This window comes from Schistocerca americana, chromosome 4, assembly GCF_021461395.2.
Source record: "Schistocerca americana isolate TAMUIC-IGC-003095 chromosome 4, iqSchAmer2.1, whole genome shotgun sequence".
Lineage (NCBI taxonomy): Eukaryota > Metazoa > Arthropoda > Insecta > Orthoptera > Acrididae > Schistocerca > Schistocerca americana.
In genome coordinates, this window is record NC_060122.1 from 747,737,639 (window position 1) to 747,762,549 (window position 24,911).

General features: G+C 43.0%; 1 protein-coding gene across 1 annotated transcript in view; it reads right to left on the reverse strand.

The window, feature by feature from the left end:
- LOC124613773 (hemicentin-2-like) overlaps window positions 1–24,911 on the reverse strand; it is an 803,230-nt gene that overhangs the window by 178,663 nt on the left and 599,656 nt on the right. The window contains exon 7 of the mRNA XM_047142489.1: window positions 12,382–12,526. Coding sequence (XP_046998445.1) covers window positions 12,382–12,526 — 145 coding nt within the window. The remainder of the gene's footprint in view (window positions 1–12,381; window positions 12,527–24,911) is intronic.

Consider the following 24,911-nt stretch of genomic DNA (forward strand, 5'->3'; position numbering starts at 1 on the left):
TTTCCATAATATTGCCCTCACGTATATCGCCTCTGTATACACCTTCTATATACTGCTTCCACCTTTCTGCTTTCCCTTCTTCGCTTGTACTGGGTTTCCATCTGAGCTCTTGATGTTGATAAAAGTGGTTCTCCTTTGTCAAAAGGTCTCTTTAATTTTCCGGTAGGGAATACCTATCTCACAACTCGTGATATATGCCTCTACATCCTTACATTTGTCCTCTAGCCATCGCTGCTTAGACGTTTCGCACTTCCTATCGATCCTCATTTTTGAGATGTTTGTATGCCTTTTTGCCTGCTTCATTAACTGCAATTTTACATTTTCTTCTTTCATCAATTAAATTGAATATCTCTTCTGTTACCCATGGATTTCTGCTAGCTCTCGTCCTTTTACCTACTTGATCCATTGCTGCATTCACTTTTTCATCTCTCCACCCAGTCTTGTTCTACTGTGTTTCTTTCCCTCGTTCTTGTGAATCGTTCCCTAATGCTTTCTCTGAAACTCTCTGAAACCTCTGGTTCTCTCAGTTTATCCAAGTCCCATCTCATCAAGTAGTCCACTTTTCTCAGTTTCTTCAGTTTTAATCGACGATTCATAACCAGTAATTTGCGGTCGGAGTCCACATCTGCCCCTGGAAAAGTCTTAGAATTTAAAATCCGGTTCCTAAATCTCTGTCTTACCATCGTATAATGAATCAGAAACCTTCCAGTGTCTCCAGTCCTCTTCCAGTTTATAAAATAAGAAATTAAAAATATGATGAATATGTTGTGACACACATGATGCTGCCGTACGGCAAAAAATTAAAATATTGAATAAATAAAAATTAAGTTAAACTTCCTGTTTTAAAACTATCACATGCTAATTTCTGTGTAAGATCCTACCTCTAGATATTGTTTTTATTGAAACTGGTTTCAGAAACAAAAGTCATGACCACAGAGGGTTAACATGAGTGCTGAGGGAATGGTCAACGATTCTTTTTCATCAGTACTACATCGTTCTATATGAAGCTACGATGACGTATTGTTGAGTAACTAAAGAGAAATATAATTATTTCCTGCATTCTCGGTTGAAACTTTTACTCCTTTGCTGAGATTTCCTTGATGCTGAGGACAAATACACTAATATGCGTACCGGATTATAGTGTTTAGTGGATAGCAATTGATGAACGATATTTTGAAATATCATGGGAGAAATTGTGTAAGAGAAAAAGCAGGGGTAAATACAGGGCATGTGTTTCACCATGAGATGAGATCAGTCCTTAACAGAATCGAACATGTTCATCATCATCAATAAAATATAGAAAAATGTCTTTCAAAATTAAGAACCAGAACGCCTCGATCCTAATTTCCTTATACATCGAGCCGCAGTTGCTTTCGGAAAAATATCCACTTTCGTGTAGCACATATACCTACACATGCTCTGCATGATTTTTTACATTCCTACGTGTGACTGCTACCTGAAGTTGGGTAATTGGCCGAAATCGATCTTGGTGCGAAACGAAAGAAAATTTAGGATCGATTGGCAGCGGTCTCGAATACTGTAGATCGTTCTTCCAGTTTAACATTACGCCTGCTGCATCCAAAACTGTCAAATCGTGTGTGCTTAATTAATGTGGATTGTATATGGTTTCTGTTCGTAACCAATATTTAGAACCACTGTTAACATATCACGCATATTGTTCTACGTTCTGCGAAAGCTACCTTCATTTATGTTAACTGGTAAATGAAATCAAGTAACTCTAGGGAAATTTTGCTCTGTTCCAAAAATACCAAATGAAAATTGTTCTCTTCGGAAGGAATGGTGTACCGATGGTATATTGTATAGCATTTTCTATAGTATATTTATGTGTTCGGTATCCGTATAAATATCAGAACCAGTGCCTCTATTGTGGGGAAATACCATTAAAGAAACTCAGAGAACACGTGGTATAATTGGACATTGTGAAATCCTTTAGCTAACAACTAGCGAGAAAGAGTAGGTTCGCGGAAGGCAGGTACGTCAATGGTGTCTAATTTCTTAAATCCCGACTAGTATTTCAATACTTCGTCTCTAAAAAGAACAAGTAAAGAAAGGACAGTGTGTTTAGGCCGTGGTGTTAAATTCATTAATTCGAACAAAATGATACTTAGTTCACTTCGAGCAGTTCACAATACTTAATGACTTCCAGTAACAAGAAAACAATTATGAAGCATTGCTTTGTATCATCTTTTCGGAACATACAGTCAGAGAGTCCCTTTAGTCAGCTGTAGTGCCAGTAGTGCTAGCGTTCGTTTTGAATACAGTCCAGAGACAGGTAGTGCTTACTTTCATTGTTTTGAACAAGAAGTGTCTAGTAACCACAGTTTAGTCAGCTATCAGCCGAATTTAGTGAATTAGCAGTCTAGTTAAAAGTTGATCAACTCTCTACAGTAAACTGATTTCTTAGGATGGATAGGATGTGTGACTGCTGTGTACGGAGGAGGAGCTGGCCACTGTTCGCGAACGGCTGAACGTGTTGATGGCCGCGGTCAGCCGTCTTCAGGCTGCTGCCTCGGAGTTTAGCGGCAGTGGGGAGTCTGGTGCGTCGCATGGTACAACCCAGGTGTTACATGCTTCACCCACTGTCCCTGCTGTCGAGACATCTTCGCGGGTACCGGGCGCGGTTGGGCCACCCTCTCCCCAAGGGAGTGGGGGGTTCAGCGGCGTTCGCGGCGCACGAGGCGGAGGGTCAATGTGGACGCTGGCCGTGTGGCATCGCCCGCTCTGCCTGTGACTGGACATGTGGCCGCTCCTTCAGCAAGGTCCGAGCAGGCACACGGGGGGAGGGATTTATTAGTGACTGTGAGCTCCAACGTTAGGCTGGTGATGGAGCCCATTAGGGAAATAGCGGAATGGTCGGGGAAGACGGCCAGTGTTCACTCTGCTAGCCGGAGGGTCTCATCCGAGATGTGGAGGAGGCCCTGCCGGCGGCGATAGAGAGCACTGCGTGCACCCGACTGCAAATTGTTGCTCATATCGGCACCAATGACTCCTGCCGTCTGGGTTCAGAGGTGATCCTCAGTTTGTACAGGCAGTTGGCGGAATTGGTGAAGGTGGAAAGCCTCACTTGCGGGGTGGAATCTGAGCTAACTATTTGTAGTATCGTTCCCAGAACCGATCCCAGTCCTCTGGTTTGGAGCCGAGTTGAAGGCTTAAACCAGAGGCTCAGACGATTCTGCGGAGATCTGGGGTGCAAATTTCCCGACCTCCGCTATCGGGTGGAGAAATGTAGGGTCCCCCTGAATAGGTCAGGCGTGCACTACACGCCGGAAGCGGCTACAAGGGTAGCGGAGTACGTGTGGAGTGCACATGTGGGTTTTTTAGGTTAGAGAATTCCCTCCCTAGGCTCGACAAGACGCCTCCTGAGACGCGGTAAGGTAGGAGTAGGCAAAATGCAACAGGGAATAACAATATTAATGTGCTAATAGTAAACTTCAGGAGCGTCTATAGAAAGGTCCCAGAACCGCTCTCATTAACAAACGGTCACAATGCCCATATAATACTAGGGACAGAAAGTTGGCTGAAACCAGACGTAAACAGTAATGAAATCCTAAACTCAGATTGGAATTTATACCTCAGATGCAGGCTAGACAGTGAAGGGGGAGGCGTGTTTATAGCGATAAGAAGTGCAATAGTATCGAAGGAAATTGACGGAGATCCCAAATGTGAAATAAATTGGGTGAAGGTCACGGTTAAAGCAGGCTCAGACATGGTAATTGGATGTCTCTATAGGCCCCCTGCCTCAGGATAATTTGGAAAATATTTCGTGTAGATTTCCCCACCATGTTATAGTTCTGGGTGGAGATTTTAATTTGCCGGATATAGACTGGGAGACTCAAACGTTCATAACGGGTGGCAGGGACAAAGAATCCAGTGAAATTTTTTAAAGTGCTTTATCTGAAAACTACCTTGAGCAGTTAAACAGAGAACCGACTCGTGGTAATAACATATTAGACCTCCTGGTGACAAACAGACCCGAACTATTTGAAACAGTTAACGCAGAACAGGGAATCAGCGATCATAAAGCCGTTACTGCATCGACGATTTCAGCCGTAAATAGAGATGTTAAGAAAGGTAAGAATATTTTTCTGTTTAGCAAAAGTGACAAAAAGCAGATTACAGAGTACCTGATGGCTCAAAACAAAAGTTTTGTCACAAGTACAGATACTGTTGAGGATCAGTGGACAAAGTTGAAAACCATCGTACAATATGCGTTAGATGAGTATGTGCCAAGTAAGATCGTAAGAGTTGGAAAATAGCCACCGTGGTACAACAACCGAATTAGAAAACTGCTGCGGAAGCAAAGGGAACTTCACAGCAAACATAAACATAGCTAAAGCCTTGCAGACAAACAAAAATTACGCGAAACGAAATGTAGTGTGGGGAGGGCTATGCGAGAGGCGTCCAATGAACTCGAAAGTAAATTTCTATGTACTGACTTGGCAGAAAATCTTAAGAAATTTTGGTCTTATGTCAAAGCGGTAGGTGGATCAAAACAAAATGTCCAGACACTGTGACCAAAATGGTACTGAAACATAGGATGACAGACTAAAAGCCGAAATACTAAATGTCTTTTTCGAAAGCTGTTTCACAGAGGATGACTGCACAGTAGTCCCTTCTCTAGTTTGTCGCACAGATGACAAAATGGTAGATATCGAAATGGACGACAGAGGGATAGAGAAACAATTAAAATCGCTCAAAAGTGGAAAGGCCGCTGGACCTTATGGGATACCAGTTCGATTTTACACAGAGTACGCGAGGGAACTTGCCCCCCTTTTTGCAGCTGTGTACCGTAGGCCTCTGGAAGAGCGTAGCGTTCCAAAGGATTGGAAAAGGGCACAGGTCATCCCCGTTTTCAAGAAGGGACGTCGAACAGATGTGCAGAACTATAGACCTATTTCTCTAACGTCGATCAGTTGTAGAGTTTTGGAACACGTATTATGTTCGAGTATAATGACTTTTCTGGAGACTAGAAATCTGCTCTGCAGAAGTCAGCATAGGTTTCGAAAAAGACGGTCGTGTGAAACCCAGCTCGCACTATTCGTCCACGAGACTCAGAGGGCCATAGACACGGGTTCTCAGGTAGATGCCGTGTTTCTTGACTTCCTCAAGGCGTTCGATACAGTTCCCCACAGTCGTTTAATGAACAAAGTAAGAGTATATGGACTATCAGACCAATTGTGTGATTGGATTGAAGAGTTCCTAGGTAACAGAACGCAGCATGTCATTCTCAATGGAGAGAAGTCCTCCGAAGTAAGAGTGATTTCAGGCGTGCCGCAGGGGAGTGTCGTAGGACCGTTGTCATTCACAATATACATAAATGACCTTGTGGATGACATCGGAAGTTCACTGAGGCATTTTGCGGATGATGCTGTGGTACATCGAGAGGTTGTAACAATGGAAAATTGTACTGAAATGCAGGAGGATCTGCAGCGAATTGACGCATGGTGCAGGGAATGCCACTTGAATCTCAATGTACACATGTGTAATGTGCTGCTAATACATAGAAAGAAAGATCCCTTATCATTTAGCTACAAAATAGCAGGTCAGCAACTGGAAGCAGTTAATTCCATAAATTATCTGGGAGTACGCATTAGGAGTGATTTAAAATGGAATGATCATATAAAGTTAATCGTTGGTAAAGCAGATGCCATACTGAGATTCATTGGAAGAATCCTAAGGAAATGCAATCCGAAAACAAAGGAAGTAGGTTACAGTACGCTTGTTCGCCCACTGCTTGAATACTGCTCAGCAGTGTGGGATCCGTACCAGATAGGGTTGACAGAGGAGATTCAACCGAGAGCAGCGCGCTTCGTTACAGGATCATTTAGTAATCGCGAAAGCGTCACGGAGATGGTAGATAAACTCCAGTGGAAGATTCTGCAGGAGAGACGCTGAGTAGCTGGGTACGGACTTTTTTTGAAGTTTCGAGAACATACCTTCACCGAGGAGTCAAGCAGTATATTGCTCACTCCTACGTATATCTCGCGAAGAGACCATGAGGATAAATTCACAGAGATTTGAGCCCACACAGAAGCATACCGACAATCCTTCTTTCCACGAACAATACGAGACTGGAATAGAAGGGAGAACCGATAGAGGTACTCAAGGTACCCTCCGCCACACACCGTCAGGTGGCTTGCGGAGTGGGGATGTAGATGTAGATGTAGAACATTGATTTCTATATCTACGGCAGTGATTAAACCAGAAGCCTCAAATGCAGAAACATAGAGTCTCCGCTGTCACGCAATCGAAAAGAAACTCAAATCTCAAGATCAACTTAATTTTCGTGGGAGATAAAAGCTTTTTGTGGTGGGGTGGGATTCGAGCCTCGGGCCTTTGCTTTTCGCCAGCAAGTGGACTACGAACTGGACTCTCCAAGCATGAGACATGACCTGGCTTCAAAGTTTTACTTCCACCAGTACCTCATATCCTACCATCTAAACTTCACAGAAGTTCTCCTGTATACTGTGGTAATAGCACTGCTGCAGGAGAGGATACTGTGGAGACATGGATTACCGAAAGCCTTGCAGATTGCTTCCAGAATTAATTGTCGTGTCACGAAATGAAGTGTATCCTGATTTGAAACTTCCTGGCAGATTAAAACTATGTGGGGAACCAGGACTCAACGGAGAAACCTTTGCCTTCATTCTGAAATCCATCCCCCACGTTAAGGCTAAGCCATGTTTCCCCATGTTTTCTTCCAGGAGTGCTAGTTCCGCAACGTATGCAAGAGAACTTCTACAAAGTACATAAGACAGGACATGAGGTATTGATGGCAGGAAAGCTGTGTGGGTGGGTCATGAGTTGTGCTTGGGTCTCTTAGCCGGTAGACCACTTATCCTCCAAAGACGAATTTCCCTGGTTCGAGTTCCGCTCCGGCACACAGTTTTAATCTACCAGGAAGTTTCAAATGAGCGTACACCCATCTGAAGAGTGAAAATTTATTCCGGTAGTTTAACAGTGGCGGCTTTAATCTTGGCGGCACGGGACTCTTCTGGTGCCACTTACGTTGCCGACGTCGATCTGATCGTATGTCACGGGCTATGTTCTTTGGTGGGGGGGGGGGGGGGGAGGGGGGGGGCGTATGTTGTTGGTTTGGCGGGGCCTGGTTCAGTCAGGGCTGGTGGCTGGTTACTTTTGGGAGACTCCGGCCGTGCGGTGCGGGCCTCGGAGAAGCCGCGAATAGTTAAATCGGTAGGCGGCAAGACTTGCCGGCTCGCGTAAGGGGGGAAACCACATAGGAGGTTAAAAAATACCACTTTTTTATTGCATAAATCGTAGAATACGCCCTCAAATTTTAAAGCGAAATTCGCATTCGTTTAGATTTTAGAACCGAGTGCAAGCAATTATGGCGACATACTATCATATGATTTCCACGGATGAAAATCCTCGACACGAGTATTGCCCAGAGGGAGAAGACAGCTGGTGCAAGTGGCAGAAACGAACGGCTCTTGGAATGGAGCATGAACTGTACCCTACGGCATTGCACCCCGACGTACAGAAGGAAATTCTTCCAATATACGAAGATTTATCAAGGGATGAATTACTGGAGAGACGTTTAGGTGACCACACACAAAATGCCAATGAAAGTTTTTATCCCACTATTTGGTGATTAGCTCCTAAACACTTGCACTCTGGACTAAAGGTCGTGGGATTGGCATCGTATTTAGCAGCGGGCTTACTCAATGAAGGAAATTCATCCCTTCTGATGGTCATGAACGAAGCAGAAATTGTAGTAGGCACCCAAGGCTTCAATTATGCCGAAGAAATGGTTAACCAGCGCGTGATCCGGCAGAATCGACGTCGCTCACTGGAATCGAAGGGAGGTGGGAAAGCTCGGAAAGCTCTGCTGCAAGGGCAAATCGAAGCCTTTGAGGAAGGAGGAGGATTACTACATGGTGCTGGAAGCGCAGATTAATCGGTAATCATTTTAATTATTGTTAACATCCTTGAATTTCTAATTTCAAATTATGAAACGTCCCCTTTGAAAAATTAATGAATTACTGTGCTGGTAAACCCCTTACGTTATTGATTTTCAAACAGCTGAGCAAAACTGAACGTACTCAGACATTTCGCTCTTTACCTATTCTGATCAACACTAAAGTGACACACAATATTTTTAGCGCAATGCAATCTGACTTTTAATAATCCCTACAAGAGAACGGCCCTAACTAACATTAACCTATACCTTTCACAAATCACTTATCTCACAAAAATCTTCATTACTCGAACTACTGCAATACAGCGAGCGCCAATACTGCCAGCTAAATAAAAGATTGTAACTACTGAAGTCACTAACTACTGATAGGCATAGTTAGCAAATGAAAGATTTTGATAAAGAACAAACAATGTATTTTCCTTAATAGTGTTCAAAAGTCATTATATATATATATATATATATATATATATATATATATATATATATCAGTTCATGACATCCAGTGTTACAAATTTACTGTCTCTGTCCAGATCATCCGCTCTCAAAATTCCGTCATCTCTCTCCCCATATCCACCACTGCTGGCGGCTCACCTCCAACTGCGCAACGCTACGCACTGTTAACAGCCAACTGCCCAACACTACAATGGCGAATATTGCAACAATGCCGACCAGCCTCAGACTGCGCACAGCACAGTCAGTGATTTTCATACAGAGCGCTACGTGGCGTTACCAATATAAAAACCTAAACAGCCTACTTACAAAATGTTCCAATGTGTGTGAAATCTTATGGGACTTAACTGCTAAGGTCATCAGTCCCTAAGCTTACACACTACTTAACCTTAATTATCCTAAGGAGAAACACACACGCCCATGCCCCAGGGAGGACTCGAACCTCCGCCGGGACCAGCCGCATAGTCATTGACTGCAGCGCCTTAGACCGCTCGGCTAATCCCGCGTGGCTATTTCTAGTTTCCGTGAATCTATTTTTCAAACGTGTTTATCTCGAAATGGGTTTCTTCACATTTTCGTGCAGACTAATTCAACAAGTATAGAACCGATCTTTACGAAAACTGACGTATGATTCTTTATAAAATTACGAATTATATGGACCAACCTGTCAGGATTCTAAGGGTATTTTTCTTTGCATTATTAGAGAAAAATTGTGAAATCGAAGTAAATAGTTCCTACGCCTCAAAATCTTTAATTTTCATTATTTTCACCTGCAATTGTTAGAAAATAGGTTTTTAATCTTTCTGATTTCAGATGAAAATCGGAATGGCTACACTGCACGCGATTGGAGAACTACACTCACAACCTTCAGCGGACATCAGAGCATAACTTTGTTATTTTTGGCTGAAAGTATTCAAAAAATTCACAAAACTTTTAGAAATATGAATAAAATGTTGCAAAATTTGATTAAATTCTAATTAATTATTCCCATCCAAAAAAATCCCAAAAGATCTGTGTCAAACAGCCTCCTAATGTGGTTTCCCCCCTCCCCCCCAAAGGATTTGTAGCGGCGAGCTGTGGGAAGAGCAGATGACGTCGTGTACACCTTAGTTGGCTAGTTCCCGGCCTATCTGCAAGCTTAAACTTTACTGCACATCGAAGACCGCCTGTACAGATTACAGGTAGAAACACCCCGGCTGGAATCCTGCAAGTCACGGCTCCTTCACACCTAAGTGGTGTTAAGTGTTGTTTTCTTATTTTTGGGTACTTGGGTAATATTAAAGCACCTACGAGTGATTGTGTGTGTGATCATTGGCAGTGTAACTGATCGCAGTTTGTAATCTAAGCTATATTCCGCGCAAGTGTATGAGTACTCTCTGTTATAAGTTGAATGGGCGAAATTATTTTTGTAACATGATGTGTGACGGAAGAAAAGCAACCACTCTTGATGAGTATGCCTGAATCATTGCATCAGCATGCACTGAAATTCCCGCTTCTAAGTAACAAGTACTTTTAACAAGTGTTAAACTTATAACTTGTAGGTGTAAGCGCTTGCGCGATCAATTGAGACTTTCTACAGCTTAGACATTGTCGTCTGTAGCCCCATTTGCGCAGATTACTTTTCGCCTTTGATGTATGTTGACAGGGTTGGTTTGGTAGTGGACGGCGCGTTTATGTTCCTTGGGCCCGGAGCAGAGACGTGTTTGCTTTCTGCCGTAGCGGCACTTCCGTCGTCACACGGCGTCCGGGGTTGGCCGATAATCTGGTGCCTCTACCAGCTGCGTCGTGGTGGCTCAAGTTAAGTAAAGTTGATAGTTTGATGGGTTCCACGGCTGAGCGAGGCAGTTTAACCGGGAACATAAGTCTGTCCTATTTTAAAGCGTGTGCTGCCACCACGAAGTTCCTCCTTGCTATAGCTGCTCTTTAACTACTCTTTTAAGGCTTGAACCCTTATTGCTACTTCTGAGAGTTTTACGTTTAAGGCCCTTTCCTTATCAATATAAACTATTCAGCGTTTCCTTTGATTCACAGACACTAGCTAACTCCATTCATTGTGAAACTTGCCTGCTTCTTCCTCGTCGGGTGTCATAGCCGTTTACTGTGGTTCTCAGCTTACGTTGGATTTTGGGCAATTATATATACATTATAGGTCATTGTCAACGTTTCTGCTGATGTGTACCAGTCGAGAGTCACATTTAAAATGCGTGTCCTCCCAACTTATCTTGTGCTTTGACCAACTGTGTTTTTATCAAAGTCATCGTCAACGTCTCTGCTGGAGTGTACCAGTTGGGAGACTTATTTACACTGAGTGTCCTACCAGCTTATCTTGCATTTTGGGCAACTGTAAGCTTATTAAAGGTCATTGTGAACGTTTCTGTCGTTATTTACCAGCTAGGAGACACATTTAAATGGTATTCGATACCAGCTTTGTCTGTTTTTTGGTTGATTGCATATTTTATTGCTTAAGGGACTTGTATTAAGGCTTATACGATGTTAAGGGCTCCCAACAGCCACAATCAGTGGCGTGACTTTTAATGCTTTCTGTATTTTGAATGGGCGTTATCCTCCTGCGCACTGTGTTACCCGAGCTTGGAAAGTGTTAGTACATTTAGTGGCTGTTATTGTAATTCATTCCACTGATAAAATTGTTTGTTGGACCTGCTTGCAGCCATGACTAATTGGTGCGACTTCTTTTTTGTTCTGGGAACTGTATACTTACAATTTCAGGGCCTGCTCTTAATGGTACTAATTGTTAAAATTCGTTTTTAATTAATTAAGCCTGTTAAAATTTTTTTAAGGATTGTGAGCGTTGTGATTCTTTTAACAAGGCTTCCTTTAAATTGTAATTACAATATTACTGTTAAGCAATAAAGAGTATTCAATGGAACAACAAATGGCTAAATATGTGGGTCCACCTTTCATGTGTTTTCCTTAATGTTCTCCCATGCATAATTCTAAGGTAAACTACTTAGAACGTCCATGGACCTATTTCAAGACAGGGTAATCTTCGTTTGATAGTTGGAAATAACGTAGCCCACAGGAAATTATTCCTTAATGTCTGAAACATATCTTATAGTTCTGTCTATTATTCTTGTCAATATATTCCTCACGTTCCTTTCTTCACAATCCTGCAGTGAATCTCTTCAAATATTATATTATCCTACCAGTCCATTAACGTTAAACATTCTTCTGTAGCGTCACATCTGAGGCCACTTAGCCTATTTTGTATTTATGTTTTCCCTCAGTCTATCAGTCATTTCCATACAACGCTCGAATCTTAGTCTGAGAAATTTATTACTCAACTTAAGACCTTGTTTAATGCTAATAGGCCTATTCTGGTTACGAGTGCCCTCTTTTCCTGTTAATTTCTTTCATACTTGTCGGTAGGTGAGTTATCTGTGAACCTTACTGCAAGAAATACACTTCTTTCTCGTCTGTCAAAAATGGCTATAAGCACTATGGGACTTAACATCTTAGGTCATCAGTACCGTAGGTTAGAGCGACTTAAACCTAAGTAACCTGAGGACATCACACACATTGCCCGAGGCAAGATTCGAACCTGTGACCGTAGCAGCAGCGCGGTTCCGTACTGAATTTCTTGCCTGTCAACTGTTGAAAATATATTAGTGTTTTGTTACCCCGACTGCGGCGTAACTGGGAAAAATGATCTAGAGACATTGCCAGAAACGGGCCACTGTTATGCAGTTAAAGAGAAACAGTGATCATCAGACAGAAAATAAGTGTATTTATGCATTTCGTCATACTCCTCCGTCCCTACTGTTTTCACTTAATTTCAAGCATATTCGACCATGTTACGCTGTCGAATGCCCTCTCTAGATCAGCAAATCGTATGAATGTTTCCGACTTCTCGTAAGTCCTGCTTCCATCATCAAATTCCTCTGTGGGTGCATGCAGCGTTCTTAAAGTCAAACTGATAGTCGTGTAACAGGTCCTCAGGTATCCTTACTTACAGTGAATGGTGAGCTTGGCGCCATCTTCGGGCACGTCAGTGTAGACGTTGGGATTCTCAGCCTGGCAAGCGAGGAAGCGGCCGTCGTCCTCCTTGCTTGGCACGAAAGAAAGAGTTGACGTCGTTGTGTTTCCGTCCACCGACGTCTGAAACAAAAATCCATCTTCAGTTACGTTTGGCCCAGACCACGTCAGATTTCGCTTAATCTCAACATAACACGGAGTGACTCAAATTAATAGGGTAGAAATTACGCCTAGGGCAGAGCACCATAAACCAAGTTCAGTCAAAGAGCAAATGGTCGTAAATGGACAATATTGGGAGTATGAAGTTACCAATGAGCATATCCTTTGGGACACATGTCTGTGAAAAGCTTGTGTTTCATAACAAATCTCTGCCCATTGCACCGACGATGGTGTCAAAATCTTAGAAATCAATATATAATTGTGAAAGATGGTTTAGAAAGAATTTTATAGCGTTAAAAAGAAAGAAAATGGTATGTGTGAACTCAGAGACACTAGAAGAGAAGCCGGTAACATAATAATCGTATTAAAATGTGTTTAGCATTAAGCAACCATCTTTACGAAGCTTACAGTGTTTTGGTTAGGAAGAAGTTATTGAACAAAGGGTTGCATAAATTTACGAAGGGTTTAAAAATACTTAGGGAGTACTGTAAGATTAGAACGCTTCGAGGTGATTACTATGAAAAGTGGATAGCTTGTTACTGTATGGTGTTACGTTTTGGAGCCAATACATGTTTTACACACCAGTCTGTGAAAATGCAAGAACGTACAACAAGAATAAGGAAAAGGGATTACAGATACGAAGTCATGCAAGAACACTTTCTGGCATTTGAAATTTAGCTCTTCTATGACTGTGTGTAACTGAAACTAGATGTTACCTTTAATCATATAGGGAATTCTGTGTGTTAAAAAGGCAATTTCACAACTAATGAACTAGAAGTAGGTTTTTATAAGCTCCTACATCGGAACGGTATTCTATATAACATTAAACAAAACCTCAATAACAAAATAATTAAGAACAAAGTGAAAAAATGCCTATACCTGCTTGGAATTATAACATCTAAGAGTTGTTCCCAATGAGGAAAACGAGCCTCTTTCATAAAGAACACATATGCTGTGTTTGACAATGTCTCGCATATAAATAGCGTTTCTGCTACTGTTTCTCTGATCTAGTTATTTCATACAGCTGTTGAAGTGAGTTTGCTGAAAATTAATAATAATTTTATGAGTTGAAATACGTGTGAAGTTTTCTATACAGTGTCACTGTTGTGTGTGAATTTGAACATCTTTTCATTGTATTTGACGTAAGACAAGAAGTGATTTCCATGTAGCATTGGCTACATAATATATACCTCTTTCTCAGCGATATACCCTTATACTGTAATTGTAGACAATAATGAAAAGATGACTAAATTCCATTATTATAATTAACATTGCTATTACTGCTCTTGTTATTGTTTGTGATGTGTCCACGATGGACTTCAACATCGTTTCCAGAGCTTTACTGGTAGTCATAAATGGAGCATTTCTCAAACATGCTGCCAAGAATTTAATATGTGTTGTAATAGGAAACTAAGCCTGAAAAGACGAAAGAACGAGCAAATATCAGATCTTTTTATCGCCATGAAATTTAGACCAGATTTTTTACTCTAAACGGGTTGTATATAGATTGTTATAACTTACGTCAATATCTACTACGTTTGACACAAACATGGAAAGACCACAATGGGTGATGATAAGGGATGGTCATTTAACTGTAATAGGCCCAACGTCAGCCATACATTTGAATATATTGCTTCCAATGCATCCAACGAAGAAGACAAGGCAATATGACTAAGCAATATGAGAATGTCAGTTTGCCTGTGAAATTCACATTTCTATGTGTGGAGAGAATGGTTGAGCAGTACATAAGTTAGGCTTGTAGCTGCATTCTCACAGCACAACAAATAAAAATATGTTCTGGAGAAGCACTGTTCAGACCCACTCAGACTGAAAGAGGTCACATTTCATACTTATGTGGACTCGCTGATTCGAGATTGTTGATTGATGGTCAACGAGCATACTGTCGTAAAGTTCCAGAAAAGTAGAGATAATATATTTTGTGAACATTAATTTATGTATTTATCTCAACAAGCAAGGTGAGGAGTTTCTGGCTGCCACTTTTACTTAACCTCTCATCCTCTGGTAAGTTAACATTACAATTTGTTTAATATGTAATAGACAAAGTTATGTTGCAATCATTACAATGTGCATAATACATACAAAATGTAATACTTATGGTGATGAATATATGGTATTTTGGAAATGTCAGTCTAATTAAAACTGTGTAAAGAAATTTCTTCATTGGCCTTTTGTTAAATGTGGGCAGTGACATGGTACAGAAACGTATGACATCAGTATTGGCTTAATCAAATCTGGAGATGAAATACAGATGTAAGTGAGACATAGAGAAGGGGATGAATAAAAATTTTGCATAATGAATAACTATGACTAAGTTCTTTCTATTGAGGAAGAAGATCAACCAAGCAAATAACTTTTGTGATGAATTTTGTGAAATTTATTAAAAGAGTGGTTTATGTCTAGTAGCTCCATTTTCAATCATCTGTAGAAAGCGTTAAAATAGTCTGGAAAATAAACACAAAGTTTTTGTATTGCTTCTATCTACACATAAAAAGAAATGAAATTAATTACAAAAAGTGAATATTTAGATCCATCTTTCCTTATGATTGGCCAACTAAACTTTTCCACATTCAACATCTTCGTTAGTAAACAAACTGATGATGCCATTGATTCGATCTAATGGCTTATTTACGTATAACGACAATGTTAAAGATTCCATTACACTTATCTTGTATTACTTCTGTTTCTCATGAATATTTGCCGCCCAGTATAACAGACTGACACGAAACATCTGCTTCCTAGGGTTATAAAGTTTTTCCTAAAGACGTTTCTGATATCGCCATATGAACTGAAATGAATCCGAATAATCTTTTCTTAGCATAGTGGGACAGGTTCAATAAGTAATTGGTGTATCTAAAAGGACTTTACAACATTGAAAACAAATATTGATTTATTCATTTGACTTACAGACATTGGTTTGGTGCCATTTTGTAACAAAATCGATGAATTATTTTATCTTGTGCTCAAAAAGGTTCAATGTCACTTCCATTGATTGTACGATTTCATGTCAAATTCGCTGTAACACATCAGGCATGACTAGATCAGTTGCGAGGAAGATCATAGTTCTGAGCTCTGGTGGAGAAGGTGGTAAACGTGAAACGAACCTGGTATCCTTGACGAACGCCCAAAAGGAAAAGTCAAGAATTGTCATTTTCGGTGAACGTGGGTGCCTTGCAGTTGGCGAATATCGGCCAATCCATTTACCTGGAAAGAGGATATTCAAGAAATCGCAGCCATCAGAGAAGTAGTGTGACGGTGTGCCCTCTTTCGTAATCTGTACGCTACATTCTTGGTCGCTAACGTCAGTCTAGGAGGTTAAAAAACTTCCAAGATATCTCTTCAAGCCACAACACACAGCGAACATGCTTGGAACTGGTAACGGCAGCCATCTTCGCTGCAACTGTCGCTAGCACTCGCAGCTACGCAATTCGGTACGAGCGTACCACATGAGTGGAAACCTGATTAGCAAAATGCATAAATGCTTTATGAGATGTAGCGACCAGTTTTGATGCACGCAAAAACTGATATTACTTCGGGTCACCGTATTAGTTTATTTTACTCTGGCTTGCGCGTTACAACCTAATGTCATTCTCAAAGGCTCAAAATACACACACTACCTCTTATTAATTTCAATACACCCAACAAATGTTATCTAGTTCTCTGTAGATAATGTCTAATAACGTAATACGGATTAGGAAGCAAAGGAATAGTACAACAGTTGTACACATGTCAAGATTTTTGTTTGTGGTTATCGAGATACAATAGAATACAAAAACAATGGTGTGTACATAAATGTTGTCTACCTATCTTATATGTTTGTTCAGTTATATACCAACGGACGCCGCATTTGGGGCACCTTTGTCGTTCCCTGTGGTGATGTTATGCCCACAGCAAACGGCAAGCATTGCTACGATACATAACATGCGGTTCCTGCACGTCAGTTCCTTTGCGACATTGAAGTGAGCACATCGCTAGTATGACTCTTCGAGTGGAGATATCCATAGAAAAGTGCTGCAATTGCAGCACTTAGCCAAGTAGGTTTATCTATTTGCCCCCCCGGGGGAGTGCAATACACCCTTCACCGCCGGAAGACAACAGATAGCTGTAAGGACATATCACGACCAGGACGACCTTGTAAAACAATTAAAAGTGGTTGTAAATATTTCAGAATTACCAGTAAGAGAAATAGATTCAAGACAGCGCCCCCAATTCGTTCAGAATTGGTACAAATGAACAGGACAACAATATCTGTTGCAACAGTAAAGAGGAGGCTAACTGAAGCTGGCTTGAAAGGATATGTCACAGCAAGAAAACCCCTTCTAAGGCCCAAAAATAAACAGAAGAGACTTGAATGGGCTAGAAAACATCGTAATAGGACACCGGAAGAGTGGACGAAGGTGTTATTCACCGATGAATCGGTGTTCGAGTTTTTGGAATCAGAAGGAGAATACTTGTTTTCCTTTTTTAGGGGAAGGGGTAGCCGATCAGTCTTTCTGCTTACAGTTACACACGGTGGAAGTTCTATTACGGTTTGGGGATGTCTTTCCGGAGATAGAATTGGCGACTTTGTGAAAATAGAAGGATGTGTGGATCAGAAGCAGTACCACCGCATACTTCAGTATGATGCACTACAAAGTGGAAAAGGGTTCACCTTAGAACAGGATAATTACCCAAAACATCGGCCGGTATACTCTACGAAGTACATTGCATCAAAGGAAAAACAGAAAGTAATGAATGATATGGTATTACCGTCCCAAAGCCCCGACTGTAATCCCATTGAAATGCTCTGGGATTAAGTGGACTTACGTATAAGGGAAGTTAATAAATCCAGCAAAGAACCTCTCTGGAATATTGTTAAGAATGTGTGGAATCATAATTATAGATTCACGATACCTACAAAATTTGATTGACCACATACCTCGAGTTTGTGAGGCAGTCCTTAAATCCAGGGGAGGGTACTTTGATGAAAGTAAAATATAATGATGTGGAAGTGAATATAATTACATGTTGTGAGAAATAACTTTTGATTTGTGTTTTAAATCTGAAGTATCTGGGTGTATTGAAATTAATGAGCGGTAGCGTATCTAAAACATTCGTGTGTACAACCAAAACCGGATTTGTCAAACATGGATACAAACTACGTGGTCTACCTTACATGGTGTCATTAGTTTGCACTCAAATATCATTATGGAAGGTAGACAGGTTTGGAAGTTTAGGTTTTACACATCAATGTATTACGTGCAATCTGTGCCTTTGAGAAATGTCTAAGGCCGAAATCTGAGGCAGAAAAAATTAGTAAATACAGCGGTCAAGTCTAATACCAGTTTTTGAATTTATTTAATGAGTTGTACGACTCTGCAGATTCTTGGGTGAGCTACAACAGTCAGTAAGGGAAGGCAAATCCCGGGAATGGCTGGAGAGCTGGGGAACAAGAGCAACTGCCAAGATCTGAGTCGCTCTATAGTAGGGGTAAATAGCCTAAACGCTGATCAGCAAGTAAACTTTAGTGGACAGACCGTACTTTCTACCATAGCATCAGATATGTAAAAAATTCTATAGAAAAGCAGCCTCCACCCTATGCAGTAATGGGTAATGGAGAGGGGTTCAAATGGTTCAAATGGCTCTGAGCACTATGGGACTCAACTTCTGAGGTCATTAGTCCCCTATAACTTAGAACTAGTTAAACCTAACTAACCTAAGGACATCACAAACATCCATGCCCGAGGCAGGATTCGAACCTGCGACCGTAGCGGTCTTGCGGTTCCAGACTGCAGCGCCTTTAACCGCACGGCCACTTCGGCCGGCATGGAGAGGGGTGGGGTGGGGGGTGGGGGGTGGTAACGTCGCACAACCAAGCCAAAGCAAAATAAACTGTTTGGCAAATGGGTATCTCTTGTCACAGGAAAGTCCGGTGGTGCGTTTTTTGCTGAATGGACTTCGGAGGAAACTGAAGGGAACCAGGCTGGTTGAAACGTTGTCACCTCATTGCTTAAATGAGAAAGACGTGTGGCAATTATTGTTAAAACTATTTCAGTTTACCCATTATGGGGGAGGTGTGGTGTGGGAAGGCATTTGTTGGGTAACCTGAAAAAAGTAAGCTAAGTGGGAGTTGAGAACTTCACTTCTAAAAATTTTATATGTGGGAGGGCAGCTCAATGGGTGGCTTACGAGATAGATGGTAGATGTAGTCTTCGACAACAGTTTGTAGAAATCTCATTGGTTAATTACTGGCCATGCCAATCCCTTGGTAGGAGAGCATTTGCTCAGACTTTGGCGCGGAGCAGAAAGGAGACGTAAAATTTTGGGGGACTCATGCTGGAGTTGCGAAAGATGACAGTCTGGCTCGGGAGATGCGGAGGGAAACAGATTTTGCTGGGAGACACTAGGAGATCAACAGCCTGCTATCTCCAGAATGAACCCATCACATCACCATTGACAAATTGGTGTCATCAGCTGGTCACAGAGGGTACTGGACCTTGTATTGACGATTCTGGTGAGAATAGGTTGCAGTGTGGATTATCATGGGAGGATTGTGATTAGGCGTTTTCGATTCAATTCTTTTAGAGATGGTTAGAAAATATGACACAATATCTTGTCTCCTAGTTGAGTACACATCAAAGACTTAGCAGCTTCAGGCATTTGTAAGTCGAACCTACATCTTGTTTCATGGCACAACTGCAGCGATCATTGCCCTCCAAACTATTATGCATTTGAGAATTTCCTGTTGAAATGATGGTCACTCACATCTTATCTGTTTCTTGTAGGCCTTGTTCAGTCGATCTCATATCCATTTAAATCGTTTCAATGTTCAATACTTGTCATGTCTGTTTTATATTCGTGCTACTCTTATTAATGTGTAGCTTCCCTTCTTTTCGAGCGTGGGCTCGAGAAAAGTAAATAAAATTACGGTTAACCAAGTCCAAGATTTTCTATACGCTAAGTAATTAAACCTCTCCCATTAACAATGTTTAGTGATTTTGTGAAAACTGGCTCCTAGAACTCATTTATAAAAGCGAATTTTATCTCATCATATGATTTGTAGGACGACAGATTCATTTCTGTACCTGAGTTCATGGGGAAGTATCTGTCTCTCGGTTGGTCCAGCCGGAAAACATTGTTACATTGGGCGAAAGGTTGGTTTGCACAAGCTGACACATCCCAAAGCGGGCTGTGGTACTCTATAGATAGTAACAAAGTAATTGTATGTCCAGAATGAGATTTTCACTCTGCAGCGGAGTGTGCGCTGATATGAAACTTCCTGGCAGATTAAAACTGTGTGCCCGACCGAGACTCGAATTCGGGACCTTTGCCTTTCGCGGGCAAGTGCTCTACCAACTGAGCTACCGAAGCACGACTCACGCCCGGTACTCACAGCTTTACTTCTGCCAGTACCTCGTCTCCTACCTTCCAAACTTTACAGAAGCTCTCCTGCGAACCTTGCAGAACTAGCACTCCTGAAAGAAAGGATATTGCGGAGACATGGCTTAGCCACAGCCTGGGGGATGTTTCCAGAATGAGATTTTCATTCTGGAAACATCCCCCAGGCTGTGGCTAAGCCATGTCTCCGCAATATCCTTCCTTTCAGGAGTGCTAGTTCTGCAAGGTTCGCAGGAGAGCTTCTGTAAAGTTTGGAAGGTAGGAGACGAGGTACTGGCAGAAGTACAGCTGTGAGTGCCGGGCGTGAGTCGTGCTTCGGTAGCTCAGTTGGTAGAGCACTTGCCCGCGAAAGGCAAAGGTCCCGAGTTCGAGTCTCGGTCGGGCACATAGTTTTAATCTGCCAGGAAGTTTAATTGTATGTCGTTTGATTTTTTATCCCAGTGTATCACTCTACATGCGCTGTACTGAAAGTATTTGTATAGCAGTGGAAATGCTGACTGTAAGTGTTGTGTGTCTTGTATGTAAACACAGCTGCATCAGTTTAGTCACTGACTTCCTGTTGACAACTGAAATACCACTCAGTATCTGTAATAATTCCTGGCAGATCAACTGTTAGTATCACTCTCGGGTGCCCAGCCTGGTGGAGTCATTTACGAAACACGATATTTCGATGGGTGACTTGCGTCACCTTCAAGTGATACTTGCTACGTGGCTCCTCCTTTCTACCCCTACAGCTCTCCATCTCTTCCCTCATTACCCGGCCACGCGACTCGTCGGGTTTAGTAGTGGGGGATGGAGATTGGTGGGGGTGAGGGGGAGCGGAATGCGACCGTGGAATGCTGGGCGCGAACACCGGAACACCGGTCCCACAACGCTGCCACCACAGTGGGGCTCGGAAGTCGCGCTCAGTAGACGTTATGACTTCTGTTGGGTGAGCACTAGGTCCCGCCCCTTACTGTGATTAGGGCTATTGATGAGCCTGCAGGCCACTCGTCTTTCAAGAGCCTCCGTTCAAACACAAGTCCAAAACGAAGGGGTCTGCCTCGACACTTCCGTTTATTCATATTTCGTAGAGCCGTCTATAAATATCCAATAACTGGCAACCGCAGGTTCAGTTCGTTGCTAGAATTTAGCGTCACTCGTGTCCTGCTGGCACCATTCCTCGACTGTTCGTTCTGTATGACGACTTACGCCTCACTGCATTTGCTAATGGGTTGACTGAATGCTCGGCGAGTGGTACAACGGTGCTAAGCTGAGACGTTAGCGTAGCGACTGCAACCACATCATAGTTTTTTATAACTGAGTGTCGTATGTTTTGTGTTATAAATGATGGCAACTTCATATTACAAATTTTTCACTGTTTCTGTGGAAGTATTTTCCGAGATATGCAGGTATTTCGGCTAGCTAATCGAATAAATAGTAATCATTACTCTGTAACAGTTGAATCAGCATCGCAAGCTTTTACGCAAAACTACTAATAAATAAACCTTGAACAACTTCCGAAATATTTTCCTTCGTGTACACACTAGAGCAGGGCTTCCCGGTACTACCTGTCACGAGGTTCACAACTTTTACCAGTATAAAATTACAGTTTCAATGTCCTCAAGTCTAATGAAACTCTTCTTACGTTGGAGGAACCACACTTTCCTTTAGATTCTTTTGTGAGTCACAGTAAGTTGTACAATTTCTGCCCCCCCCTCCCCAAAAAAGAAATTAAAAAAAACGTAGTTATCCAGAAGACAAAATTGTACGAAATTATTAACAATGCCTGATATTTATTATCAGCAAACGAAGTGGCACATAATTTTGAAGAGAAACTGCTCCCCCTTTTCCTAGTAGAATTAGACTACTTATAAAGTAAAAAGAATTTAGACTACAGATGGTTTTAATTAGAAAAATATTAATAAGTTCACAATAGCTAAATAACATGCAATATGCATTATACACAAACTGATCGTCCAGACCATTGTGACCACCGACCTACTATCGATATTAACACGTCCAGGCGATAGCAGTATCATCTGGTGAGGAATGACTGTAGTCAGATACACGCATGGTGCGTGTAATATCAGTCAGTGTGCTACCCGTGTTGTAGGATGGCGAAGGAGCGCAATCTATCTCAGTTTGACCGAGGGCAGATTGTGACGGCCCGGAGGCTCAGCATGATCATTTCCTAAACTGCGCGACTTGTAGGGTGTTCTACGAGTGCTATGATGATCATCTTCAAAAAGTGCCAAAATCAAGGTGAAACCACGTCCAGATGTCGTGGGATTGAGCAGCCACCCCTCATTACAGATGTGAGACGTCGTAGGCTGGGCAGACTGATAAAACAGGACAGGCGGCGAACTGTGGCAGAACTAACACCAGATTTTAGTGCTGGGGAGAGTACAAGTGCGTCTGAAAACGCAATCCACAGAGTACTCCTAACGGCGGGCCTCCGCAGCCGACGACCCAAGTGCAATTGTTAACACGATGACATCGTCAACTGCGACCGAAATGGGCACGTGACAATGGAAATTGGACTTTGGCGCAATGGCTGATCGTTGCATGGTGTGAAGAATTCCGATAGCTTCTTCATCATGCCGATGGGAGGGCTTGAATCCATCGTCTTTGAGGGGAACAGATCCTTGACATCTGTACTACGGGACAGAGATAAGCTGGTAGCGGCTCCATTATCCTCTGTGGAAGATTCACATTGGCGTCCATGGGTCAAGTAGAGCTCGTGCAAGGCAACATGAAGTCCAAGGAGTCTCGTACACTGGTTGGAGACCATGTACACCCCTCTCATGATGATAATGTTTCCCGACTGTAATGGTATTTTTCAGCGCGGTAATACGTCATGACACGAGACGAGGAGTGTGATGGAGTGGTTCCGGGAACACAGTGGCGAGTTGCAATTGATGTGCTGGCCTCCCAACTCACCAGATCTGAATCCGATTTAACACATCTCGGATGTTAGAACTCATCGCACCCCTCACTGAAATTTACAGGAATGAGGTGACTTGTCTGTGCAGATGTGGTGACCACTCTCTTCAGCGACCTGCGAAAACCTCATTGCTTCCATGTCACGACGCGTTGCCGCTGCTATCCGTGCCAAAGTTGGTCATAACGGCTATTAGGTAGATGGTCATAACATTCTAGCTGATCATACACTCCTGGAAATGGAAAAAAGAACACACTGACACCGGTGTGTCAGACCCACCATACTTGCTCCGGACACTGCGAGAGGGCTGTACAAGCAATGATCACACGCACGGCACAGCGGACACATCAGGAACCGCGGTGTTGGCCGTCGAATGGCGCTAGCTGCGCAGCATTTGTGCACCTCCGCCGTCAGTGTCAGCCAGCTTGCCGTGGCATACGGAGCTCCATCGCAGTCTTTAACACTGGTAGCATGCCGCGACAGCGTGGACGTGAACCGTATGTGCAGTTGACGGACTTTGAGCGAGGGCGTATAGTGGGCATGCGGGAGGCCGGATGGACGTACCGCCGAATTGCTCAACACGTGGGGCGTGAGGTCTCCACAGTACATCGATGTTGTCGCCAGTGGTCGGCGGAAGGTGCACGTGCCCGTCGACCTGGGACCGGACCGCAGCGACGCACGGATGCACGCCAAGACCGTAGGATCCTACGCAGTGCCGTAGGGGACCGCACCGCCACTTCCCAGCAAATTAGGGACACTGTTGCTCCTGGGGTATCGGCGAGGACCATTCGCAACCGTCTCCATGAAGCTGGGCTACGGTCCCGCACACCGTTAGGCCGTCTTCCGCTCACGCCCCAACATCGTGCAGCCCGCCTCCAGTGGTGTCGCGACAGGCGTGAATGGACGAATGGAGACGTGTCGTCTTCAGCGATGAGAGTCGCTTCTGCCTTGGTGCCAATGATGGTCGTATGCGTGTTTGGCGCCGTGCAGGTGAGCGCCACAATCAGGACTGCATACGACCGAGGCACACAGGGCCAACACCCGGCATCATGGTGTGGGGAGCGATCTCCTACACTGGCCGTACACCACTGGTGATCGTCGAGGGGACACTGAATAGTGCACGGTGCATCCAAACCGTCATCGAACCCATCGTTCTACCATTCCTAGACCGGCAAGGGAACTTGCTGTTCCAACAGGACAATGCACGTCCGCATGTATCCCGTGCCACCCAGTGTGCTCTAGAAGGTGTAAGTCAACTACCCTGGCCAGCAAGATCTCCGGATCTGTCCCCCATTGAGCATGTTTGGGACTGGATGATGCGTCGTCTCACGCGGTCTGCACGTCCAGCACGAACGCTGGTCCAACTGAGGCGCCAGGTGGAAATGGCATGGCAAGCCGTTCCACAGGACTACATCCAGCATCTCTACGATCGTCTCCATGGGAGAATAGCAGCCTGCATTGCTGCGAAAGGTTGATATACACTGTGCTAGTGCCGACATTGTGCATGCTCTGTTGCCTGTGTCTATGTGCCTGTGGTTCTGTCAGTGTGATCATGTGATGTATCTGACCCCAGGAATGTGTCAATAAAGTTTCCCCTTCCTGGGACAATGAATTCACGGTGTTCTTATTTCAATTTCCAGGAGTGTAGTATAGCGTTCACTGTACGTAAAGATGACCTAGCACACGTTTGCACTGCTATTATGTGTAGCGGGATATTTTGTTAATCAAACTGGTATTTATCAGAGTGACGTATAATTTTTATGCTTTGCACAGCAGCCATGGATGCAGCAACGGATTTCTTTTTCCTAGTCAACACCCATCTTACTGATTCCATGCGAACCACCACGAATACATCCGCTGTGACCAATCTCTTCATTTCAAAGTAGAATCCGTACCCGAAGTCCTCGTATATTTACTGGATCTATTCCAATCTCTGTCTGCCCCTACACTTTTTAAGCTCTATAATTCCCTCCGGTACCTTGGACGCTATTCCCTGAGGCATTAACACCGTTTCTATAATGCTGTCCCTTC